The sequence below is a fragment of the Guillardia theta genome, assembly GCF_000315625.1.
Source record: "Guillardia theta CCMP2712 unplaced genomic scaffold GUITHscaffold_1, whole genome shotgun sequence".
In the NCBI taxonomy this organism is placed as follows: domain Eukaryota; class Cryptophyceae; order Pyrenomonadales; family Geminigeraceae; genus Guillardia; species Guillardia theta.
The window spans coordinates 958,013-971,313 of record NW_005434673.1 but is presented as its reverse complement, the minus strand read 5'-3'; the positions used below and the strand labels follow the sequence as shown (position 1 = coordinate 971,313).

At 53.5% G+C, this 13,301-nt stretch overlaps 4 protein-coding genes and 1 non-coding gene across 5 annotated transcripts in view; 3 read left to right on the top strand and 2 right to left on the bottom strand.

Annotated features, from left to right (window-relative positions):
- GUITHDRAFT_131628 (hypothetical protein) overlaps nucleotides 1-3,301 on the top strand; it is a gene marked incomplete at both ends in the record, with an annotated part of 4,121 nt that extends 820 nt beyond the window's left edge. Inside the window, 8 exons of the mRNA XM_005842351.1 lie at nucleotides 304-360; nucleotides 658-836; nucleotides 1,058-1,512; nucleotides 1,654-1,734; nucleotides 1,811-1,865; nucleotides 2,135-2,402; nucleotides 2,683-2,808; nucleotides 3,248-3,301. Coding sequence (XP_005842408.1) covers nucleotides 304-360; nucleotides 658-836; nucleotides 1,058-1,512; nucleotides 1,654-1,734; nucleotides 1,811-1,865; nucleotides 2,135-2,402; nucleotides 2,683-2,808; nucleotides 3,248-3,301 — 1,275 coding nt within the window. The remainder of the gene's footprint in view (nucleotides 1-303; nucleotides 361-657; nucleotides 837-1,057; nucleotides 1,513-1,653; nucleotides 1,735-1,810; nucleotides 1,866-2,134; nucleotides 2,403-2,682; nucleotides 2,809-3,247) is intronic.
- Nucleotides 3,302-3,453: 152 nt separating this feature from the next.
- Nucleotides 3,454-3,525, bottom strand: GUITHDRAFT_t2. The gene has a single exon. It is a non-coding gene; the product is annotated as a tRNA-Gly (tRNA).
- A 1,422-nt stretch (nucleotides 3,526-4,947) lies between these two features.
- On the top strand, nucleotides 4,948-6,000 carry GUITHDRAFT_149792 (hypothetical protein). The gene has a single exon (XM_005842350.1). The coding sequence runs from the start codon at nucleotides 5,165-5,167 to the stop codon at nucleotides 5,900-5,902; it is 738 nt and encodes a 245-aa protein (XP_005842407.1). The 5' UTR covers nucleotides 4,948-5,164; the 3' UTR covers nucleotides 5,903-6,000.
- Nucleotides 6,001-6,330: 330 nt separating this feature from the next.
- On the bottom strand, nucleotides 6,331-7,059 carry GUITHDRAFT_99205 (hypothetical protein; the record flags this gene model as incomplete). The annotated part of the gene is made up of 6 exons (XM_005842349.1): nucleotides 6,331-6,427; nucleotides 6,472-6,557; nucleotides 6,605-6,714; nucleotides 6,762-6,837; nucleotides 6,889-6,987; nucleotides 7,036-7,059. The coding sequence occupies 6 exons, from the start codon at nucleotides 7,057-7,059 to the stop codon at nucleotides 6,331-6,333; spliced, it is 492 nt and encodes a 163-aa protein (XP_005842406.1).
- A 4,358-nt stretch (nucleotides 7,060-11,417) lies between these two features.
- Nucleotides 11,418-11,726, top strand: GUITHDRAFT_43933 (hypothetical protein; the record flags this gene model as incomplete). Its single annotated transcript, XM_005842348.1, has 1 exon — nucleotides 11,418-11,726. A coding segment is annotated over one exon (309 nt), but the record flags the coding sequence as incomplete, so codon positions are not given.
- Between the last annotated feature and the right edge of the window lie 1,575 nt (nucleotides 11,727-13,301).

Below are 13,301 nucleotides of genomic sequence, written 5' to 3'. Positions count from 1 at the left end.
AGGAGGAGAGAGAGAGAGAGAGAGAGAGAGAGAGAGAGAGAGAGGAGAGGAGAGAGAGAAGTAGGAGGGAGGGAGGGAGGGAAAGGTGGGGGGGAGGGAGAAAGAAGAAGAGATGGAAGAGAACGGAGAAAGAGGGAGGTAGGACGGAATGCTGCAAAGTGGTGTGGGAGGAGAGTGAAGGGGTTCGGCACCTCACGGAGGAGCAGGCAACTGACTGACAAGTACGTCGGGCTGGAGGAGGAGCTTCAGCATAGCAAGAGGATGCAGGCAGACGCAGTCAGGCAATCTAGTATCCTCTCGCAGGAGCTCGCGCTCCTTCGCTGCGAAAATGCCCTCTTGGACAGAATTTCAAGCGCTGATGTGAGGACAGGGATTGTGCCCAAGGTGATGATGATGGTGGCATTGATGCTGCTGATGATGATGACGATGACGATGACGATGACGATGATGATGATGATGATGATGATGATGATGATGATGACGATGACGATGATGATGATGATGATGATGATGATGATGGTGATGGTGACGATGACGATGACGATGACGATGACGATGGTGGTGGTGGTGATGGATCCATCACCCTTGTTTCTGACCTCATGATCGTAATCGTGGTGGTTATGATGTTGGAAGCTGCTGCGAGTGACGATGGAGCAGACTGTGGGGCTGGGAGGAGATGTGGAGGTAGAAGCGAGCCTGGACGCGCTGATCGTCGACCTTGCCAAACTGAAAGTTCAGCTCCACCACCTCCGATCCTCCCATGGGGACGAGAGGGCATTGAACGAGTTCCTGATGGAGTTTGTGGAGTCTGAATGGCAGGAAGAGAGATATCGAATGTGAGAGGATCTTGTGATTCTGCTTCTCCCTCATTCCTTCTCCTCCTCCTCCTCTCCTCCTCCTCCTCCTCCTCCTCTCCTCCTCCTCCCCTCCTCCTCTCCTCCTCTCCTCCTCTCCTCCTCTCTTCATCTCCAATTGACTCTCCTCCCTCCGTCTCTCCTCTCCTCTCCTCTCCTCTCCTCTCCTCCTCCTTGCTCTCCTCCTCTCACCTCTGCATCAGGGTCGAGGGATACAAAGAGGCCATGACCTTGCGCGATTCCGCCATCCACTCGTCGCAATGCTTCCAGAAGCAAGCGCAGAAGCTCGAGATGCAGATAGAAGGCCTGCGAAGCGACAACGAAGCCTTGAAACGAGAACTTCAGGTCCTGACGGACAGGCTGCTAGCTAGGAAGGAGGAGGAGGAGAAGAGCACAGTGGAACTTCCGGACGTCGTTCGGAGGGAGCAACTGGCAACAACGAGCAGGGCATACATCATTGACGATATAGACACGGACCTTGACGTTGCTGGAGGAGAAGAGGAGGAGGAGAGACGAGTGAACATCGCAGCCTTCCTCTCCCAACTCTACAACCCCCAGCCAGCGCTCGCTCGATCCCTGGAGCACCCGAGGACAACGGATGTGAGAGGAACAACAGCTGCAAAAGCTGCAACCACAGCAGCGAGAGTAACTGGAGCAGGTCCAACGACTCCCGATCCTCTTTCACCCCTGCCAGACCGTTGCAGTCAGGTCTTGAGATCGAAGAAGTTCAGCAGCGACAGCGACCGATCACGAGCTGGTCAAATCTGCAGGGCTCGACCAAACCTTGACGACAGAGCAGGTGGTAGAGACGACGACGAACGAAAGTCTCCTCGCTATCTCGATAGAGTATACAAGTCAGCAGCTGAGCTGTACATCGAAAGTGAGATCTCCCGGCTGCAAGAGCAGGGTTAGTGAGCAGCGAGCGAGTATGCATGCTCTTGTTGATTCTTGAGCAGAGAGAAAGGGGAGGGAGGAGCAGGAGAAGGGCTACAAGGAGGAGAAGATATCCAAGTGAGAGAAGATGCTGCTTCTCTATCCTCATCATGACCCTCTCCTCTCCTCTCATCCCCTGCCCTCCTCTCCTCTCCTCTCCTCTCCTCTCATCCCCTGCCCTCCGCTCCTCACCTCTCCTCTCCTCTCCTCTCCTCTCCTCTCCTCTCCGCTCCTCTCCTCTCCGCTCCTCTCCTCTCCGCTCCGCTCCTCTCCTCTCCTCTCCCCTCCTCTCCTCTCCTCTCCTCTCCTCTCCTCTCCTCTCCTCTCCTCTCCTCTCCTCATTACAGGTACATCGCGGCTTGGAAACAGGACTCTTTCCCACAGGAGGAGACCAAACTGAGCGGGCCATCTCCCGCTTCCCCGATCGCCACCTGCACCGACAACAAGCAGCAAGCGCAAGACGTGAAGACGCTGGAGCAGACGTATCCTGCTCCAGCGATGCACAAAGAGTACCAGGAGAACATCGTAGGAGCCTCCAAGACTTCCCAGTCCAGGCCGGAAGACGCGTCCTATGGCGGCGCGGCCTGGCTGCAGTATGAAGCAAAGATCGTGGAGGTATCGACTTTGATACCTGATACCATGATAGAGGAGAGGAGAGGAGAGGAGAGGAGAGGAGAGGAGAGGAGAGGAGAGGAGAGGAGAGGAGAGGAGAGGAGAGGAGAGGAGAGGAGAGGAGAGGAGAGGAGAGGGAGAGAGGAGGGAGGAACAGAGGAGTGAAGGGAGGAAGCAAGGGAGGAAGGGAGGGGAGGTGAAGAGTGGAGCGGGGTGGAGGGGATGGGAGAGGGTCATGGCGAGGAAAAGCATCAACACAATTTCTAACTTGAACATCACTCAGGAGTTCGGCATGGAGGGTTTGCGGAAGATCAGAGCAGGTCGACAGGAGAGGGACGGACGGCGGAACTTCACTGTCGTTCCCTCCGTCGCTCACAAGTCAACCCCTGATCCCCATCACAATGCCGTAGTGAGAGAGATCGTGGACAGAAGAGGAGGAGGAGCAAGAGAAGGAGGAGGAGGAGGAGGAGGAGCAAGAGGAGGAGGAGGAGGAGGAGGAGGAGCAAGAGGAGGAGAAGGACGTGGCGGCAGTGGCGGTGGAGCAGGAGGAGGAGGAGTCGAACGGAGTATGCCAAGAGGGGTTGACGGAGAGGAGCGAAGACTTGGGGCACCCCTAGGGGTGAGAGCAGGCAGGACAGGCACCAAGAGCGGCAAGGAAGAGGCGGCGGAGGGAGGAGGATCGCTGTTCGACATTTTCAACAGCATTCGGTGGGCAGGGTCGCAAGGTTGGCAGAGCGTTCCTTCATCGGTGTGTACTGACGTGACATGTAGAAGAGAAGACGAAAGCGGAAATCTTCCTGGAGGAGGAGGAGGAGCGTGCTTTGCGGGAGCAATTTGTGTTGTAGCAGGAGGGAGGGCGCAACATCATCAGCTGCTCTCCTTTCACCACTGAACGTCTGTGAATACAAGAAATTTTGTGTCCATACAACAAAAGTTCAGTTCATGACTGTACCAAGGACATCACATGACTGTATCAAGGACATCAAGATATGTCCATAGAGCCTGCCATATTGGCAGCTCTTGTGGGAGGTAATATCTGTGTAGGCAAAAAGAATGCGATCGCCGGGACTCGAACCCGGGCCACCAGCTTGGAAGGCTGATGTGCTAACCACTACACTACGAACGCTTAAACGTCCAATATGTATACGAGTATATATAGGCAAAAAATATACTACTGAACTTGGGGCGGGCCAGTAAGTCGTGTCCATCTTCGGTTACGATATCACAAACGGTCGTTGCTGGTCCAAGAGGTTAGCAGATAAAAGACCAGGTTTTGGCAGTCATAACTAATAATTGCTGGAAAATTTCAATTTTCTGTTGTGCATTTAGAAAATGATTTGATTTTACAGAAGCCTATCGGGCATATGCTCCGTCTGGCCTCTTCATGAGTCAAAGAGTACTACCCCTGTATTTCTATGATAAGTTTAGGGGTGGGGTACTGACTCATGGCGTAGTTGTTAGCTCCATGCACGTAAAGTCAGTGGTACCCTCAAAATCCAAGGAAAATAAGGGGTAGAGGGGAGGTTCTGCCCGATACATATCTTGTTTTTATTTTATAATGCTTTTTATTATAAATACATGTTTAATTCTTCTCCCTAAAAAGGATCCTCATCTCTGTTCGGACAAATTTGAAACTATTTGCTAAATACACAGGTGAAATTTTGAAATATCAGGAAAAGTTTTGTGTCTTGTTGAAAATGTATACCTCGTCACTCGAAAAACCTTCACGGATGACAGAAGTGTAGTGATGGAAAAGATCTACTTTCGTCACCGGAGTTCGATCTCCTTCTTTACTACACCTACGATCCCTTCTGTACAAGTATTTTAACAGACATACCGAGATGCGTGGGTCGAATGTAATATGACCTGCTGGTGATACTGGGTGTCCATAGTCCCCCATAGGGAGGTCGGAGGAAAAACCGTACCTCAAGCAGGCTGGTGTTTGGTCCTAGCAATCTTATTATGACCTAAGAAGCCTATCCATCGTGGTGAAGCAGTCAGAGGGATATGTGGGGGTAGGGGTGGATTACGTGCACTTTTAGATGTACCGGTGGTTTTGTCCAGGGTATCCACAATAACCCCTTCCTTTTACATTCAAACACCCCACCAATGTATACTCTATCCGCCTCCAAAATAGAGTGGAGACACCCGGGTAGGGTAGTCTCTTGAAGATGGGGTGGCAAGGCCAAGGGATGTGAAATCACTGGCAACATAACGGGGTACCTGTGTGGTGGGGTCCATACAATTTCTAACGGGGTGGGGTAGTGTAAAAGCGCTCAATTTTATGGGTGGGAGAGGTTCCAGCATAGCACTGTACCCCTAGTATTTTCACATACCGGTGTGAAATAGTCTTTTGTGAGGATTATAGGGGGTAGAGTCAACTCAAGGTGAAATGAAGTAACTTATAAAGTGCATGAGAGCGAATGGTTTCAGGGGGGTGGGTCACCAAAAAGCATCTATCTTGGAAGAGGTAGGGTACAGCAACTTGCATCAGGGTGGATATGTAGGGGGTGGAAGGGGAGGCTGTGAAAGAGGTAGGGTCCACAGCCTCCGTCCCACACCCGCCGCCGCGTGCGAAGAGAGGAGAAAGGAGGGAGTTCGTGCTTCACTTGTTTACTGGTTCAGAAAAGCATACAAGGTGCTCCTAGACGAGTTTGCAACACTTCACTACAGGTTGAAGATCAATAAGGAGTTCGCACAAGTTGCATCAGCTCTGTCATCCCACAGTCAGATTTGCAACTGTTTGTTGTTCCAAACGATTTGATATGTCTACCATCGAAGGACCCGCCCCTGAAGGCATGAAGAGGCTCCCAAGTGATGAGTTCTCGGTCATCTTTCCAAGGAGGAAGACCGTTAACACAAATAGCAAGCATGATGATTGCAGCCCTGTGTTCGTCACCAAGGAATTCATCACCCCTTACTTCACAATGCCTATGCTCGCTGCATGTGAAGAGCTCGGTGTTTGCCCCACTGCCATGAAGAAGGCGTGCAGAAAGCTTGGGATCATGAAGTGGCCATACCGTCAAACAATGGCGGCGGCCAAGCAGTCGGCCAAGAAGAGCAAGACAAGCGCGAAGGCCAGCTCAACCAAGGCCAAGCCCGAGGAGCCAGCACCTGAGGTCGAGGAGACCGTTGGTCCATCTCTCAACTTTCCCAGCCTTCAGTACTGCATGGACTCGATGTGCGGATTTGCTTCCAACGACGGTCCTGCTTCACCGAATGAGGAGGTTGATCACCGCTTCGCTTCAGCTAGCTCTGCTCCTGCTGTGCAAACGACTTCTTCGAGTGAATGTTGGCAACTCGCTCCCATTCCAGATGCATTCTTGGAGCAGGAATTCCCTCTGGAAGGTACTTTGTTCAAGCAGACCGAAGAAGTTATTTCTTCGATGGATGGATGTTACAAGAAGAGCGAGTTCACAATGACTCAGTTCGAAGATGCCTGGCATTCTTCGTTCGATGACGAGCCTTCAGTGCCGAACGCCTGGAATGAGTCGGTTTTTTAGATTTCTGTATTTTTTGTTCTTTTAATTTTCTTTGTGTGAACCTTTCATTCCATCTACATCCGTTGTTTTTGCAACTTTAATGAACTAATTTTGGAGTGAACCATCTTTTGTTTCTGATTTCCAAAGCTCTCATCCTTGATTCCAGGAGTGTATACATACCCTATGAGTGACATCCATGTGGTAGTAGCTGTTGCATATGACAACATTGGTACCTGAAAGACTTAAGTTATCTGAATGCTTGGCATCCAAAATCTGACCATGTACATAACTTGTGTTTGTGGGAAAGCGAATCCTCCCATGGCACCTCAAGTGAATGTTACACAATCCCGCGTGTGAAACAAGATCCAACTCACTTGCTAACAGGGCAAGTTGCAACACGGTGTTGAGTTTTGAGATGAAAGAAGCCTGAATGACGCCATCAGCATGCCTTACGTAGGGGAAAACGGCGCCACTTTGATCTCCAACGGCTTGTCGGAATCAAGGACAAACTTAGTCAGTGGCTGATGGGCCTTAGATGCACCTTTTCTAGATGAAACTTTTAAGATATCATGGACGCGAATGAAACTCACATGGCAACGGCGAAAGATCCTGCTACGAGCAAGAAATCCCTGAAAAACACCGTCGAGACCAGCCAGACTGGCAGAGTCCCCTTCATCTGTAAGGAGAGTGATCGGAAGAAACGGAAAATATCCCGCAGCTCACGGCGCAAGCGATCATGAGCGAGTTCACCAGGACCTTGTCCGAGAGCGGATCGAGATGCGAGCCCAGCACGGACTTCTGGTCGAAATTTCTTGCAATGAAGCCATCCAGACCTGCCGGGCGCTGTCATGGCAAGGAAATCTCCAGGGACTCCACCGACCGTCACTGATCGCCGCCACAGCAAGGCCATAGAACGCCATCTCGTCTTGCCCGCTGAGCATAAGGTGGCATATCAGCTGTACAAAGGCGAGGACGTGACTAGGGGCTCCAGGCAGAAGCGACTTCACCGGAGTGGCAGCGATCCTCGACACGCAGATGAAGTTGGGAATGGTGTAATATCTCTTGATAGACTGAGGGTTGGAAGAGAAGTGCCGCGAGTTCACGTCCTGCTAAACAAGAGTCAATCCTTGCTCCTCAACACAAGCACTCAGCACGGGACATTGAGACACGCAGATCATAGCATGAAAACACCTTCTTGTGAGAAGGCCAACATGTTTGGCTCGCGCGTGGTTCTATTTGCAGACAGAACATGCATGGTAGTGCTCGCAATCGATGGGTCAGAGCGTATGATCCCATCGTCCATGTTCGGTGCACAGTCTGCCCATCTTTCATCTTGTGGGCAATCAAAACGGCGCTTCTCTCAATTCTCCGTAATGAACGAGATGAAAGTCTGTCAACTATCCTCCTAACTATTAGCTTTCCAAACATCGCCATGCCCTTGGCTGTGTTACTTCAAGATCTCAACTCACTGCGTCCTGCTCCTGCTTCCCCTCTCCTGCTCCTGTTCAAACACTTGTCAGCTCCAGGGGACAACATGCCATCCCCGACGGCAATCTATCCGTGGAATATCAACGTCGTCACCATCAACTGAACACACAGATCTCGCAGCTTTCTTCTCGTACACTAATATCTGTTGTCTGTTCCAATGCAAACAGCCATTTTCAGCCATTTTCATTCGATCGATTCTCACCAGCCTACTGATGATTGAGGTAAGATTTCACTTTACCTCTCATGCATCTCTCACTTATACCCCGGCACGTTTCTCCCTCTAACTCCCTCCCTCCCTCCCTCCCTCCCTCCGTTCTCCTCTGCCTCTGCCTCACTCCCCTCTCCTCCCCTCTCCTTCCCCTCCTCCTCCCTTTCTCTCTCCCCCTTCTACTTCTCCCTCTCCCTCTCCCTCTCCCTCCCTCCTCCTCCCTCCCTCCCTCCCCTCCCTCCCCCTCCCTCACTCCCTCCCGTCTTACTGTCCTTTCATCTCCTCATCTCTCTCGTCTTCTTCCTCCCTCACTTCTGATCCTTCATCAGTCGCATGTCGTGAATCTGATTTGGATTTCCTTCCGACAAGTCATGAGGTCTAGGGGTACTCCATTCAAAATATGTACCCCCTACCCCCTTCTCTATTATTCACCCCTTATTTTGACTTCCGAATACCCCATATCATAACGACATTTGGATTCAAATTCAAAAAGTACCCCTACAAAATCGAAACAAGTTTCAACTACCCCCTTTGATTCCACTCTGTACCCCAGTACCCCACCTTCCTCAAATTGTCTGCCATGGAGGGAGTACCCCTGGTACGCCCATCACCCCGCTTCTTCAATGCAAGCGACTAGCCTATGTCAGAGCGAGAGAGCAGAGGAGGGGGAGGAGGAGGGGATGATGTGGAAGAGGCAGAGATAACAAGAGAAAGAAGACATCATGGCACTCGAGATGCAAGTCACCGAACCTTGCTCGTTACTTTCGGGGTGCATGGATGAACGCAAGTTGTTAGTCTGTCCCACAGTTGATCTTTAGCATTTATTCCTGCCTGCTCATCGGCAGTGCAGATTATCATGGCCAGCAACGTCGAGGATGACGCTAGTTTCTCGGTGTCCAGCATCTCTTCCGATGACATCGACATCGGGACGGAGATCGACGAGGCGAAACCTGTGAAGCTGGAAGGTCCCAAGGAACGAGTGAACAAAGAGACGAAGAAGACGAAGACGAAGACGAAGAAGAAGAAGACAGCTGATGGATCCGATCAAGCAGAAGATGAGAAGAAGAAGAAGAAGAGGCGGAGGAGGAGACGATCTCGCAGTCGGAGCAAGGAAGTCGAGGCAACGGAGCCAGGGAGGCAAAACACCTTGTTGAGGATGGAAGGTACAAGGGATTGGTTCGACAAGCCGAGATCAGCTCCAGGAAGCAAAGTCTCCTCCTCCTCGGGAGGAGGTGGCAAGGTCTCCTCCTCCTCGGGAGGAGGCGGCAAGGTCTCCTCCTCCTTGGGAGGATGGGGCGACGGGAGTGAGTCTGAATCTATGCCCTCGCGCACCTCGCATCCCGTGCATCATAGGTCAGATTCAGAGTCGGACAGCGCGACGACGTTCGCGCAAACTATCGCCAGGCAGACGCGGCAGAATCGAGCTGTGGGAATGGAGTCGATCCCCTCAGTGCGTTCTCGCGCGTTCGGGGGAGATTCTGACTTCGACGAGGACGCGGTGGAGGAGGATGTGTACTGCAGCATCCAGGGCAGCCGGCTGGGCGCTGCCCACCAGCGCCAAGGGCAAGGAGCGACGAGGTTGCATGCGAACATGCAGAAAGACGTGCTGTCTGCGCTGGATGATGATCTGCAGCTCATGCCGAACAGATCGTCACTGATCTACAGGAACACCTGGCAGTACGACATGTCGTACGAGGACGAGGATGAGGAGGAGGACGAGATGGATTCGGACAGCCAGGCGAGGCTGAAGGCTTCATTGGAGCATGCTAGGAATTTGCGACCTCCTGTGTCGCGCATTGCGCAGCAGAGGACGATGATAGGGAGAGACAGGGAGGGAGAGGACTCGGACGTTGTGGAGGAGGCGATGCATCGTGAAGAAGAGCAAGGCAGGGTTGAGGGGGGCGTTTCGTTGAGCAAGTGGCAGTCATGGCAGAACGAGAGGAGGAGGAGGAGGAGGTGGAGAAGGGCGAGGAGGAGGAGGAGGATGCCAGGCGGAGGAATGAAAAGATCTGGGGAGGGAGGAACTTCTTCGATGACGATGAGATGAGCTATGGCGCCTTCGAGCTTGCCAGAGACTTCAAGCCGAACCAAGTCGTCCAGGTCCGTCATCAGGAGGAGATAGCTCCTCCGATTGGCTACAGCCTTCGGCACGGGGAGGAGGAACAAGTGGAGGAGGATGCAAGCTTCGACAATGATCGAGATGAAGATGGGAGCAACAACAAGTTCTTCTCCAAGTTTGGAAACGTTCAGCTGAGTGTCCCAGGTGCAGATAGCGAGGAGGAGGATCGGAACTCGCGATCCCCCTCCCGCTCTCCTTCTCCTCCTCCTCTCTTCTCCAAATTTGGTAACATCCAGCTCAGCATCCCGGCGGAGGAACCGAAATCTTCACCTTCTCCACCTGCCGATGAGGACGAACGGTCAGCAGAAGTCCAGCTGACGTCTCTCGGCCGTTTCGGCAAAATCCACCTCGCCGTTGATGTGGAGCAAGGAGACACGGCGAAAACGGCTGGCTCCTCCTCCTCCGTCAGCCCCATTGCCTTCTCCTCCACCAGCTCCCTCTCTCTCAGCCCTCTCCCTCCACACATCTCCTCCGACGATGAGAAGCCATGGCAGGTCACGCAGGCAGGCACACGGTCAGAGGAGCAGCAGGATGTGAAGGTGAGGAGGGAGGATGAGGAAGCTCTGGGGAGAGCGAGCAAGCAGCAGCAGCAGCAGCAGCAGCAGCAGCAGCAGGGGATCAAGGAGCGAGGCGACATAGACAGTGACGCTATCCGAGCTGCCCTCTCCAGATTCTCCAGCCGCTTTCCCGTCTCCTCCTCAGCTGAGAACGAGGACGAGGGAGCAGGTGAAGTCGGGTACGCGTCTCAGGACAGCGCAGGAGGAGGAGGAGGTTCGGACGTGTATCGCGCCTCCCTATCCGTCGACAGCATGTCAGAGACAAACTCTGCCTCCTCCTCCAAGCTCAACACCCCTCGCTCCACAGCCTCTGGCGTCATTCACCTGGACGCCGCCCTCCGGCATCAACCTGCTCCTCTTCCCGCTCCTCCCGCCAAGATGGCCTCGACCCCAAGGACAGACGGAACAGCTTCCTCCTCCTCCTCCCTCGCAGCGAAGAGCATGGCGGTCAAGGACAAGATACACACCGACTTGTTCGCCGTCCCGGAGGTTGTAGGAGAGCAGCCGCAGCGGGGAGGGAGGGCTCTCTTTGAGCACAGCAAGAGGACGGCGAGTGAAAACGCTTCTTCCCCTCCTCCCAGGAGGACGCGGGAGAAGGCGAGTGACCAGGAGCAAGTGGCATTCCCGGAGGAGCTGGACGTCAGCGCAATCGACTTGGTGGCTGAAACTCCGTTGAAGGGAGGAGGAGGAGGAGGAGGAGGAGGAGGAGGAGGAGGAGAGGGAGGAAGGATGGTTGTGGTTCCGAGCTTGCCCCCCAGCGAGACCAAGAGAGTGGGAGGAGGCAGAGGAGATGCGAGGGTGCAGCAGGTAGGGGAGGAGGAGGAAAGGATAGCCCAGCGAGCATGGTCAGCGCACGCGGAGGAGGGCGGAAATCAGATGATGTCGAGGTTGGAGGAGCTGGAGATGAGGATGAAGAGATTAGAGCAGAGGAAAGGGCAGGAGAGAGCCAGCGAGAGAGTGCTACGGTCAGGGGTGGCGGCGGAGGAGGAGGAGAGGGCGATCTGGACGAAGAGGGTGAGGGAGGCGCGGGGGGAGGAGGAGAGGAGACAGCAGATTATCGGACTGATCAAGAGCTCTGTGAAGATCTTCAGTCTCGAGGAGGTGAATCTTTCTCATTGCCACCTCTCCCGCCTCCCAAACAGGCTCCTGGCCTCCTTCGAGCTCGTCCAGACTCTTGACATCTCCCACAACTCCCTCCGCCTCCTCCCCGACTCGCTCCGGAGGATGAGGATGCTGGGGGTTCTGAAATCATCCCACAACTTGCTCTCCTGCCTCTGCTCCGGCCTATTCGAACTCAAGCAGCTGTTGTCACTTGACGTCTCTCACAACTACATCTCGTGGATCCCGCCTGACGTGTCAAGATTGACCTCGTTGCAGCTGCTTGATGCCTCGGACAACAACATCCTCTCTGTTCCCTCCGGCCTCTTCGGCATGCAGGCGATGCAGCAGTTTCATCTCGAGAACAACAGTCTGCCTCCTCCACTCCAGCGGAACTTCGATCGTCGCTGGAAGCTGCGTCAAGATCTGCACAAGGTCAAGGACAACCTGTCAAGTTACTCATCGTCACTGTGCAAAGTTGAGGAACTGGCGAGGGTGGGAGATGGAGGAGAAGGTGACGAGAAAGTTGTCGATGAGGTTGAAAAAGTTCCTGGGCAAGCTGTGCATGCCCTCTCTTACATGCTCCTTCCGCAGCTTCTCCTTCAGCAAGAATGTGATTGCTACATTCGAGCAGGAGCAGGAGCAGGAGCAGGAGCAGGAGCAGGAGCAGGAGCAGGAGCAGGGTTTCAGATCGGCGTTCACTCTAGCGTGCTCTTTGCAAGGTGCAAGGCTTTGTTCGAGATGTTCACCTTGGAGAAGGAGAAAGACGCGAAGAGGAGGGAAAGAGCGGAGCAGCAGCCGACTGTCGTCCTGCCAGCTCGTGGCGAAGTCGTCTTCCTCTTGCTGTGGTACCTCTACACAGATTCCATCGTCATCCCTCCCGCCCTCGCTTCCTCCCTTCCCTCCCTCCTCTCCTCCTCCTCCTTCCCTCCTCTCTCCTTCCCCATCGGCGTCATGGTCGCCCATGCTCTTGGCCAGCTAGCAGAGCTGCTCCGCTTGCCTGCCCTGCTGTCCTCCTGCAGGAGGATCTACAGCAAGTCCCTCCTCCCCTTCTCCCGCGTCCTCCTCCGATCCTTCGACCTGCCCGAGGAGGTGGAGCAGCAGGTGCTCGAGGACAAGACCACCTCGATGTCCTCCTCCTTCCAGCAGGACTTGGTGACGATGCTGGATCTGCCTCCGATGACATCGCCATTCTCCTCTGTGCTCCTTTCCTGCTCCGATGGAACGCTGTGCTCTCCTTCGTTCCTGCTCGCCCGGGTCTCAGAGCTCGTACGGATCTGTGTGGCGAGCCGGGAGGAGGAGGAGGAGGAGGAGGAGAGGGCAGAGCTCGTTGTCACATTGCCAGAGGAGGTTGGATCGTGGATCAGCAAGGAGAAGGTGTCGAAGTTGTTGAAGGTGAAGAAGCAAACATATCAGATGTTCCTCATATCTGTCAAACGTGTCAGATGCCTCATAGTTGCTGACATACACTTGTACTGCAGTTCGCTTTGGGGTTGGGAGAATCGAAGCTAATCTCAACTTGTGAGTTTGGAGGAGGAGGATAGGAGAAGAGGAGGTGAGAGGCGAAGGTAGTAATGTGGTGGAAGGCCAAACTCAAACTCTGCAAGCTTTCTACGCCATCTCTCGTTGTCTTGGATTTCATCCCCAGGTGCCAGCGATGATCACGACATGTTGAAGAAGATGATGATGATAACTTTGCTAATTGGCCTTGACAACGACGTGCTTCTTACGACTCTGACATTTCTTCCTGTCCGCTTCACAGATTTCTGAATTGATCGCCGAGGAGTTGGCTACGAGACTTCGGCCCGAGAATGCCATCTCTGTCTTACAAGTATGTTGACCGCCTTCTTCTCTCTCTCTCTCTCTCTCTCTCTCTCTCTCTCTCTCTCTCTCTCTCTCTCTCTCTCTCTCTCTCTCTCTCTCTCTCTCTCTCTCTCCGCTCTCACTAAA